General features: G+C 46.7%; 1 protein-coding gene across 1 annotated transcript in view; it reads right to left on the reverse strand.

Annotated features, from left to right (window-relative positions):
- The window catches only part of LOC308174210 (cadherin-6-like), a gene marked incomplete at both ends in the record, with an annotated part of 32,215 nt that overhangs the window by 10,282 nt on the left and 9,433 nt on the right, over positions 1-12,500 (reverse strand). The window contains 3 exon segments of the mRNA XM_080549292.1: positions 339-506; positions 2,444-2,563; positions 7,735-8,029. Of these exon segments, the coding sequence (XP_080405418.1) occupies positions 339-506; positions 2,444-2,563; positions 7,735-8,029 (583 nt within the window).

Consider the following 12,500-nt stretch of genomic DNA (forward strand, 5'->3'; position numbering starts at 1 on the left):
GATAAAAGCGACAGAGTGTACTCTTTTCATGTAATAGGGATTACAGGGTTGATCGGATGCACTTTGCAGGACCCTTCCCTCTGTCATATGGCTCAACATTTAATTATTCTCTGCCTTCTAGAGAGCTTCTGTCGCACAATACCCGCACGCTGCAATAATCCACATTCATTTTGAAATTGACACCAGATGGAGGCTGCCTGCTTGGCACGAGTTCATTTTTAATGTGTGAGTGTATGTGTGCGTGTGTGTGTGTGTGTGTACTGGATCTGTGTGTGTGTGCGTGTGTGTGTGCGTCTGTGCATGCGTGTGTGGTGCATGTACCGTGGTGTTCTACTCACTCTTGGAGAAGCGTGGGGGGTTGTCGTTCACGTCGTCGAGGGTGATGCTGACCGTGGTGGTCCCTGACAGCCCCCCCATCTGCCCGGCCATGTCCTTGGCCTGGATCACAACCTGGTAGTTCTCCCTGTTCTCCCGGTTCATGTTGGGCAGAGCCGTCCTGATTATGCCTGAGGAAACATCGTCATATTAAACGTATGAAAACGTAACCCGTAAGTTTGTTTAAGGAAAACATCAGACCAAGTCTCTGGTATGCAGTTGCAGTAGTCGCATTCTTCTTGTGTACTTTGACATGTTTGATCTCTGGTTTGGGAGTCAGGAGGGAGGCTCAGTGAATCCTGGTAATTGACTGCATATTAAAAATAGTGCGTTACATCTTCTGTCAGACACACACCGTGTGCTTTAGTCGTCAATTACAGGTTTGTGTTTGAAGCCTCACAGTCGGGTGTCGTCTCTTTCTTCCAGTAGAAAAAAGGAAGAAAAAAGACAAAGACCCCCAAAAAATAAAACGCGTCAACCGAGTTCAACAGTTCCAGTGTGTCTTTATCCATATAGGGACATTCATACATTCATTGGATATCAAAAACAATAGGATGTGAGAGGCTGGTTGTGGCACGTCAGTCAAGCCCAGATCTGAGCCACGGCGGCGGAACGTGGAATGTTACAACCCCCTCATCCTGCTCTTTTGTCACACAGGATGCAGCAGCGAGGCGGCGAAGGCGCAGGGAAGACGCAATGTTGTCTCTTAACAAAGCAACAATCTCACCGAAGGACAGTGACTCTCCAGCCAAACGTGGCGGCCATTCAGGCAGGGCTGTGGGGGAGGAGCGGGGGGGCTCACCAGAGGCCCCGACACGAGGCTACCAACACACCATCTCTCTCTCTCTCCTTCTTCCCATCGCTCTATCTCTTTCTTTTTCCTCTTTCTTTTATTCACAAATCACACACACACACACACACACACACACACACACACACACACACACACACACACACACACACACACACATACACCCACACATACACACATACAGACATACACACATACACCCACACACACCCACACATACACACATACACACATACACCCACACACACCCACACACACACACACACACACACACACACACACATACACATACACCCCCCCCCCCCACACACACACACATACACCCACACATACATGCTTATGATTCAGTAACGTCCAGACTTGTCTTTGAATCAGCTTACATTCCACATCTGGGATAACATTACTGTTAAGCCCCTGATGCACTAATCTGCAAATGGCTTTTGTGTTGCCTTTCCCCTTTTGTTTAAGCAAAAGACACACGCGGGAGACGATCCAAAGCACTTTCATTACAATTGATTTCAACTGCCGACGGCTGGATGGTTCACCATCGGTTCAGACCGCTGCCTCTCGCCCATCTCTCTGCTGATAGGAGGGGAGGGGGGGGGGCAGGGCTGCTGGAGGGCCTAGACACTGACCTGTATGAGGACGGGGGGGGGACAGGGCCTAGACACTGACCTGTATGAGGACATGGGGGGGACAGGGCCTAGACACTGACCTGTATGAGGACATGGGGGGGACAGGGCCTAGACACTGACCTGTATGAGGACATGGGGGGGGGGGACAGGGCCTAGACACTGACCTGTATGAGGACATGGGGGGGGGACAGGGCCTAGACACTGACCTGTATGAGGACATGGGGGGGACAGGGCCTAGACACTGACCTGTATGAGGACATGGGGGGGACAGGGCCTAGACACTGACCTGTATGAGGACATGGGGGGGACAGGGCCTAGACACTGACCTGTATGAGGACATGGGGGGGACAGGGCTTAGACACTGACCTGTATGAGGACATGGGGGGGACAGGGCCTAGACACTGACCTGTATGAGGACATGGGGGGGACAGGGCTTAGACACTGACCTGTATGAGGACATGGGGGGGACAGGGCCTAGACACTGACCTGTATGAGGACGGGGGGGGGGACAGGGCTTAGACACTGACCTGTATGAGGACGGGGGGGGGGGACAGGGCCTAGACACTGACCTGTATGAGGACGGGGTGGGGGGACAGGGCTGCCTGAGGGTCTAGACACTCACCTGTATGAGGCTCCACTGAGAAGTAGGGCTGGCCCTGCACGATGCTGTACACCACACGAGCGCTGTTACCATATGTGGCATCGTCCGCGTCCGTCGCTGTCACCTGAATCACAGTGGTGTCTGGGGGAGAGACAGGACACACAACCAGGACACATCTGTTTGATTACAGTAATAATGATAATCATAATAATAATAATAATAATAATAATAATAATAATAATAATAATACATTAGATTTATATAGCACTTTTCTAGAAACTGAAAAGATTGAGTAGTAAAATAAAGAGAAACCAAAAAATAGATAAAAGAATGTATAGGGGCCTAATTAATGTTAAATCTAAGTCTAGGTGTCTTTGTAGGACAATCTACTCTGGATACTGCAATTACACCTAGATTTATATATCTAGATTTCGGGTGGAGAAGCAGCGAACAAGCAATGCCAGCGTCCTCTCTCAACCGGCATTTTTTGAAAAGTGATCATATCATATCTATCATATCTATACATCATATCACATTATAATTTTTAGATTACTAAATCTAAGTCTAGGTGTCTTTGTAGGACAATCTACTCTGTATACTGCAATTACACCTAATTACACCTAGATTACACCTAGATTACACCTAGATTACACCTAATTACACCTAGATTACACCCAATTACACCTAGATTACACCTAGATTACACCTAATTACACCTAATTACACCTACTTACACCTAGATTACACCTAGATTACACATAGATTACACCTAGATTACACCTATTGGCATATTATATATGTAGACCTTGGTACAGTCTTGCTATGTTTCATACCACACAAGCAGGTAGCAGTACAGGTGCTGGCTCCTTCCAATTGCCAAGAAGCCTATATAGTGAACCCAGAGTCCTGTCTGATATCAATCACTGTAATGTTCCATGTTCTTTATTAGAGGCAGAAACTAACAAAGACAAACTGTTAGCCAAGTCTTCCCCCTCTCACTTGTTGCCTCATTACATGCCTGAGAAAATTAATTGAGTAGAAATATTTAATGGCAATGGGTTTAAATATAGAACTGTGCAATTGATTGGAATAACAACCACCCGAAAAAATCTCTAATTCAGTGTCAATGAAGGTCTACACATAAGTGAAACAAGTGATCCCGTTTTCCTATCAACTCCGCCGTGTTTTGGATGATGAAGGATTGTGTTTTGTGTCGTACAACCGGGTGAATAAAGAACAAGGACCCCCCGGTGTTCAGGAAGAGAGACCTTTGTTAGCTGTCATTGTATGCTCTGATACGTGACAGTTTGGAGTGGATCCCTGAGAGAATTCACTCAACCTTGAGCAGTTATACTCTTAACTAGGGAATTACATTCGAATAGGCTTTTCCGAGATGACAGCCTTGAGAAGCATCACATTTACACATTGTTTATTTCATTTCTTCTTTTCAGCCTTTTGAGTTTAATTGGTTAAAGCAAATAGAATCGATGATACAGCGTGTCTCTGTTGGAGGAATGTCTCAGACGAGGGACTGTTCGACAATGTGAGGCACAGTGCACTTAAGCACTTACGACAGGTCCAGGTCACATAAAGGGACGGTGCTTTAAAGGCCTTAATACAGGTGCATGATCTGAAAAGCAGTGACATCATGCCTTACTGGTTGCCATTGGCACCTTGCTGCAATAGATAAGTGCAAGCCATTCTCTCTGGATTCCTGACCAGGGAAGTGTGTCACTGTGACCAGTGTTACTGTACACACAACAGAGTACTCAAAAATGTTCTTGACATGATGATGAGGGTGTTGAGCGCTGCTTGTCCAGGTATGTTTTCCTGATCTATGATTTCGAGCTTAACGGCATGATCAAACCAGCTGAATTTAATTACATGGACGATAGTTTGTTGCTATATCAAAACCAAGCCAACTTTTTCTTCTTCAAATCTGCACACCAGACACAGTTCTAATGTTGAATGCACAGTAATTAAATAGCGTACTCAAAAGATTATCTCAAGTGTTCTATAATCATCTGAATGATTCACCTAGTTTGTTTACTGCAATAAAATAGTGCATAGCCTATAATTGTTCTCATTTAATTAGTCAATCTCTCCTCGTATTGAGTCAGCTTCATTATTATGATTGATAAAGCCTTATTGATTCACCAAGACGGGCTTAATACATATCTATCCTGTTGCACCCAGAAACCCTCTAAGCCTGCTATCCACAGTGGATAGAAGTATATCAACACTGCACAGAGTCCTCCTTTCACTGTCTAAGTCTTTGATAGCAGTGTACGATAATCAAGACCATCATGCATCGGTGCATCTTGTACTTGTATCAACTCTTTTTTTTTCTAATCTAATTATCCGCCCACAGTTAATCCCTAACATTTCTATTTGTAAACTGAGCAGTTTCTTGGCAAAGATAGTTGCAACTTTTGCCTTCTGTGGCGACTGCCCCCAAAACCCTAGACACTTCATGTCTCTTCTAGTCATGGGTTTTAGGGCATGTAAACACAGAATTCAAAAGCGGTACAGTAGTTATGTTTGTAAAGACCCACATCTCAGTTTATAAACTCAAAAAGGAGGGGGATCACAAAGTTTTAACAGTACACATAGTGTAGTCTTACAGCAATTAGTGACACAATGCTATTTCAACCAATGTTTCAACCAATGTTTCATACATACTGATGTCAGACATCTCAGGGACGCGGGCCCAGTGTTTCATACATACTGATGTCAGACATCTCGGGGACGCGGGCCCAGTGTTTCATACATACTGATGTCAGACATCTCGGGGACGCGGGCCCAGTGTTTCATACATACTGATGTCAGACATCTCGGGGACGCGGGCCCAGTAGTAATGTTTCATACATACTGATGTCAGACATCTCAGGGACGCGGGCCCAGTGTTTCATACATACTGATGTCAGACATCTCGGGGACGCGGGCCCAGTGTTTCATACATACTGATGTCAGACATCTCGGGGACGCGGGCCCAATGTTTCATACATACTGATGTCAGACATCTCGGGGACGCGGGCCCAATGTTTCATACATACTGATGTCAGACATCTCGGGGACGCGGGCCCAGTGTTTCATACATACTGATGTCAGACATCTCGGGGACGCGGGCCCAGTAGACATGTTTCATACATACTGATGTCAGACATCTCGGGGACGCGGGCCCAGTGTTTCATACATACTGATGTCAGACATCTCGGGGACGCGGGCCCAGTAGACATGTTTCATACATACTGATGTCAGACATCTCGGGGACGCGGGCCCAGTGTTTCATACATACTGATGTCAGACATCTCGGGGACGCGGGCCCAGTAGACATGTTTCATACATACTGATGTCAGACATCTCAGGGACGCGGGCCCAGTAGACGTGTTTCATACATACTGATGTCAGACATCTCGGGGACGCGGGCCCAGTGTTTCATACATACTGATGTCAGACATCTCGGGGACGCGGGCCCAGTAGTGTTTCATACATACTGATGTCAGACATCTCGGGGACGCGGGCCCAGTGTTTCATACATACTGATGTCAGACATCTCGGGGACGCGGGCCCAGTGTTTCATACATACTGATGTCAGACATCTCAGGGACGCGGGCCCAGTAGTGTTTCATACATACTGATGTCAGACATCTCGGGGACGCGGGCCCAGTGTTTCATACATACTGATGTCAGACATCTCAGGGACGCGGGCCCAGTAGTGTTTCATACATACTGATGTCAGACATCTCAGGGACGCGGGCCCAGTTTCATACATACTGATGTCAGACATCTCGGGGACGCGGGCCCAGTAGTGTTTCATACATACTGATGTCAGACATCTCGGGGACGCGGGCCCAGTAGTGTTTCATACATACTGATGTCAGACATCTCGGGGACGCGGGCCCAGTAGTGTTTCATACATACTGATGTCAGACATCTCGGGGACGCGGGCCCAGTGTTTCATACATACTGATGTCAGACATCTCGGGGACGCGGGCCCAGTGTTTCATACATACTGATGTCAGACATCTCCGGGACGCGGGCCCAGTGTTTCATACATACTGATGTCAGACATCTCCGGGACGCGGGCCCAGTGTTTCATACATACTGATGTCAGACATCTCGGGGACGCGGGCCCAGTGTTTCATACATACTGATGTCAGACATCTCGGGGACGCGGGCCCAGTGTTTCATACATACTGATGTCAGACATCTCAGGGACGCGGGATGTTTCATACATACTGATGTCAGACATCTCGGGGACGCGGGCCCAGTGTTTCATACATACTGATGTCAGACATCTCGGGGACGCGGGCCCAGTGTTTCATACATACTGATGTCAGACATCTCGGGGACGCGGGCCCAGTGTTTCATACATACTGATGTCAGACATCTCGGGGACGCGGGCCCAGTAGTGTTTCATACATACTGATGTCAGACATCTCGGGGACGCGGGCCCAGTGTTTCATACATACTGATGTCAGACATCTCAGGGACGCGGGCCCAGTAGTGTTTCATACATACTGATGTCAGACATCTCGGGGACGCGGGCCCAGTGTTTCATACATACTGATGTCAGACATCTCAGGGACGCGGGCCCAGTAGTGTTTCATACATACTGATGTCAGACATCTCAGGGACGCGGGCCCAGTTTCATACATACTGATGTCAGACATCTCGGGGACGCGGGCCCAGTAGTGTTTCATACATACTGATGTCAGACATCTCGGGGACGCGGGCCCAGTAGTGTTTCATACATACTGATGTCAGACATCTCGGGGACGCGGGCCCAGTAGTGTTTCATACATACTGATGTCAGACATCTCGGGGACGCGGGCCCAGTGTTTCATACATACTGATGTCAGACATCTCGGGGACGCGGGCCCAGTGTTTCATACATACTGATGTCAGACATCTCCGGGACGCGGGCCCAGTGTTTCATACATACTGATGTCAGACATCTCCGGGACGCGGGCCCAGTGTTTCATACATACTGATGTCAGACATCTCGGGGACGCGGGCCCAGTGTTTCATACATACTGATGTCAGACATCTCGGGGACGCGGGCCCAGTGTTTCATACATACTGATGTCAGACATCTCAGGGACGCGGGATGTTTCATACATACTGATGTCAGACATCTCGGGGACGCGGGCCCAGTGTTTCATACATACTGATGTCAGACATCTCGGGGACGCGGGCCCAGTGTTTCATACATACTGATGTCAGACATCTCGGGGACGCGGGCCCAGTGTTTCATACATACTGATGTCAGACATCTCGGGGACGCGGGCCCAGTGTTTCATACATACTGATGTCAGACATCTCGGGGACGCGGGCCCAGTAGACGTCTTTGGTGAACTTGGGCTCGTTGTCGTTGATGTCATGGATCTTGATGATAAACTCGGACTCGCCCTCCAGCGATATGTTGGTGATCTTATTGACGGCCTTGGCCCGCAGCACGTAGAAGGCCTTCTCCTCCCTGTCCAGCCTCTTGGTGGCGTGGATGTCCCCCGAGTTCTCATCAATCTTGAACAGGCTCCCCGCTCCCTCCCCGGTGAGGACGTACCTCACAGCGCCGTCGCCTCGGTCCCCGTCAGAATGGAGCTGCAAGCACAAGAGGACAGGGGAACAGCAGCACTCAATACCCATGACATCAATACATATGATTGAAGTATCTCAGATGAATGTGCATTTCAATGATTTGACCAGTCTTGGGCAAAACAAAGAAACATTGGTAACATTTTCAGATAAGTCAACATGAATCAACATGAACAAATATAGCCTAGTAGTTAACAGGAACAAATTATATATAAACAAACCATTTACAATAATTGCTCTTACTTCATAAATGATTTACTTTTATATGAACAGATGGTTTACACTGCTATTCGTTCAACGTGTTATGCTATTCGTTCAACTACTGGCGTTTCCGCTCATCAATGCACAGATGGGGCTTGGCCCCAAATGCGTCGTGCGAGTGTGGCGCAGAGGACCAAACCGCAGACTATGTTATCCTGGACTGCCCGGTGTACCACCCACCCAACGGGATGCATGGTCTGTCGGTATTAGATGACGAGACGATGACGTGGCTTCTGGAGGGGTGTCCAGAAATATAGCCCGGGTGAGCCCCTCAACCAGGTCTCGAGGGTAGCCCCTCGGCCCCGAGCCTGGTGGAGTGGAGAGGAAAACAACAACCCAACCAACGAAGAACTACTAAATATGAAGATATCAAGACCACCAGGACCAAGCTCCGGACCTGGGGTGATAGGGCCTTTTCAGCCGCAGCCCCGTCCCTCTGGAACGCAAGGTCACATCTGACCTCTGGTCATCAAGGTCACACCTGGGTCCCGCTGCTACTGGAGACTGCTGCTGTTACAGAGGAGACTGCTGCTACAGAAGAGACTGTGGGACCCTCCAGGGCAGGAACCTCTCCATGATGATTACCATGATGATGATGATGATGATGATGATGATGATGATGATGACCACCACCGCAACTCCACTAGGGTCATCATCCCCACCTCTCCACCTCCACCTCCCTCTGTGGTCCGACACCTGGCGGTCTCCCTATCAAAGCCAGGAAGCCTCACCCAAGGAAGACCATCGGCAGCGCCGTCAGGAGAGAGAGGAGAAGTTGAGGATGCTCAAGGAGCAGAGGGCTGATAACTGACTCCAGTATGCCAGAGGAAAAAGAGAGAGGAACCACCACTGAGAGAGGAAGAGGAAGAGGAAGAGGAAGAGGAGGGCACCTCTGCTACCACCAACTTTGCCACCAATGTTTGTAAAAGACACCACCAGTCCCTCAGTCCACTGCTTCCCCACCACGGGCCACTCACACATGGCTGTCCATAGCATCACCGGCTCCTCCCCCATCCACAAGACTGCTTGCCACCACATTTGAAATCAATGCCCACCTGCCGGGACTAAAAAGCAAAAGACAGCTGGTAAAAAATGACAATGATTCAAATGGTGATCATTTGTAATGGCTGGTCTAAATTGCATGCCATTTAATTACAATGACTTCCCTAAGCATTCCCTCAACAGACCAACCAACAACCTGCAGGTTCCCCCCTCCATGTTCCCTCGGAAATGTGCTTCCGTTTGGCCAGGTAGGTGACATCCTTTATTCATTAAGTTTCTTATATTAACTATTGTGTGCAATTAGCTGAGAAAGACAATTCCACAATTATACGTGACCTTTTTTTTACTACCTCTTCATCACAGACACTCCCAGGTGCCGCTGCCTCCTCCCCTGGACCAGTCTCTCCAGGCCTGTGAGACCAGCCCCAGGTAATGTAGAGCATATTGCAACTCAACTGTAATAAACCTATTGACTAATTATACCCACTGTTTGTTCATTCCTGCACCTGAGATTCAACTACAACAATAATATGTATGTCATGGCCATTCAGCAATGTCCACGTGCATGAACAACTCTCTCTCTAAACAATTGTTTTGTCCTTTCTACTTGCCGAATGGTTTTAGTTTTTTTCTTCATAATACGCAACTTGAAGTTTTGGAGTACCCACTCGATATAACAAACAATAGTTTTAGATCACTAAATACTTGTGAATTGGATTCACTGTCTCGTCTGCCGTAGGCTACTGGGTAAGTGATACATGGCTTGAAAACAAACTTTCGTTTTCGGACGTGTTCAAAAGCAAGCACTGTGTTATCTAATTATGTGTAGTTATGTATTTAGAGCATGTTGATGTTCTATCAGCATTATGCGATGTAAACTAAACATGCAGTTACATGTTCATAGCGATGTTCTTTCTTAGCTACCAACGCGATGGTAGCAAACACGTCTGTTTTGATTCAGAGTGTTTTCTCCGCTATTTGGTTTGAGGTGTATCAATATTCAAATAAGCATATCTTCTTCAACTATTTTCAGATTTCATTGTTTGTTCATTGTCACATCATTTGAAAGCTTACGATCTGCACTTTCACTTTTCATGTTCACTTGGGGACTGTTTCACCAGACCCTGTCACACATGGTAAGACTGTTTCACCAGACCCTGTCACACATGGTAAGACTGTTTCACCAGACCCTGTCACACATGGTAAGACTGTTTCACCAGACCCTGTCACAATGGTAAGACTGTTTCACCAGACCCTGTCACACATGGTAAGACTGTTTCACCAGACCCTGTCACACATGGTAAGACTGTTTCACCAGACCCTGTCACACATGGTAAGACTGTTTCACCAGACCCTGTCACAATGGTAAGACTGTTTCACCAGACCCTGTCACACATGGTAAGATTGTTTCACCAGACCCTGTCACACATGGTAACACTGTTTCACCAGACCCTGTCACACATGGTAACACTGTTTCACCAGACCCTGTCACACATGGTAAGACTGTTTCACCAGACCCTGTCACACATGGTAAGACTGTTTCACCAGACCCTGTCACAAATGGTGAGTCACCATGCTCTGCATCAGTGTCCTCTGAACAGTCGAGTTTAAGATTTGGAGAACCATCGGTAGTGACATTTACCAATTCATCCCATCGTAACGTTAGAATTTACCATGAATTTCCTAATGATCCATTAGGTGTTTATTAATGCCTGTGTGGTGTTATTTTTAAAATGTTGAAATTTTTGAGTTAGTAATTCATAAAACACAAAGGTTCCATCTCACAAAACATAATGGAATGTAAAAACTTTGACGCTCAATATCTCTGAACTGCCCTAAACGGAGATAGAACCTTATAATTCTAAGCTCACGCCATGACAAATTCTGTCGTTCGAGGCAAGCAGAAACGCTAATTTCAAAGTTCTCATTTATCCCTCTGATAAAGACAAGACGTTGTGTGGTATCCTTAACGTCCGTACTGTTGTCCAGCGCAACACATGACATCTGTCACTTTCCTCTCCAACTGGGAACTAAGATCTTGATCGATTCATTCCACCCTCTGTGTAACTGTTCTCCGTGACAGGCTAATGTTCAAAATTCAGAAAAAGGCTTGCTGTGCTTGCGGTTTTGTGAGACAGCATGTAACTTGCCGTAGTCGAGTTTTCTTAAACAATAGATTGTCAATGAATATGTTATGGCAGGCTTGTCAATTTGCAGCCAATGTGTAGTCTCCTTTTTCTTTCTTGTGCAGAAAAGTTAGCATAGTTAGCATTCGTACTTGAGAAGTGTCTGCTAATGTGTTCTTTGAGGACGGCAATGTTCTCCTGGCATATTAAGCATACCGCTTTAGGTCCAAAATATATTTGGTGCTTTTGAAAACACGACATTCACTATTGACTTTTCATATTTAGCAAAGGCTCATTTTCGTCCACACACTGTAGAATTGAGCAGGAACAGGCAAGGGCTCCTACTACTCCTACTACTGCCATGTACAGGAATTGTGGTGGACTGAAATAAGTAAATCCGGCCCGTTGTGAGTTTTAATCCAGTCCATAGTTTGCTCATGCCTTGCCTAGACCTACAGGTCTTGCAAATGTGTATATATAAAATGCTATATAGCTCACATTTGCGAGGAGGAAAATAAATAAAAGCAGTGCTAACAAATATATTAAGCAGCCAAGACACCCGCTTTCCCCTCTACTGTGTCCCTAAGAACTTCTATTGCCCCCCTTGTACTGTTTCTCAGTTTCTCCAGTAATAATAAAAAAAAAAAAAAATATTTAATAATAGTAGAAGGCGATAATAGGGAGAAGGTTTTTCCTTCTATCAGTGGCCCCCGGCCCAAGCTAGAGTACTCTTCCTGCAACGAATGGTGGACTGCTGATTCACATGCTTAGTATTCAAATGTATTGATTGTAAGTCGCTTTGGAATAAGGCGTCTGCTAAATGCCCAAAATTTAAATGTAAATGTAAATTATAAACCAGCCGTCCTGATCCATAGATCAGGTAATCCACAACATTGTTCTCATAGTCCAACAAGAAAACAGATTATCCATCAATATGCTGTTTGCTCTGAGCTGTCAGAGTGGTAATCCACCCTGTGGAAAGAGACACACAGGTGGGCAGGTTAGGAGGGTGTAAACCAAACTCCCTTTTTGTAAAGGCAGGACTTTGCAATGCTTAGGCAGAAATCCTTGTAAAACTTAATGGAGTG

This window comes from Nansenia antarctica (assembly GCF_963989245.1).
Source record: "Nansenia antarctica genome assembly, chromosome: 19".
Classification (NCBI taxonomy): domain Eukaryota; kingdom Metazoa; phylum Chordata; class Actinopteri; order Argentiniformes; family Microstomatidae; genus Nansenia; species Nansenia antarctica.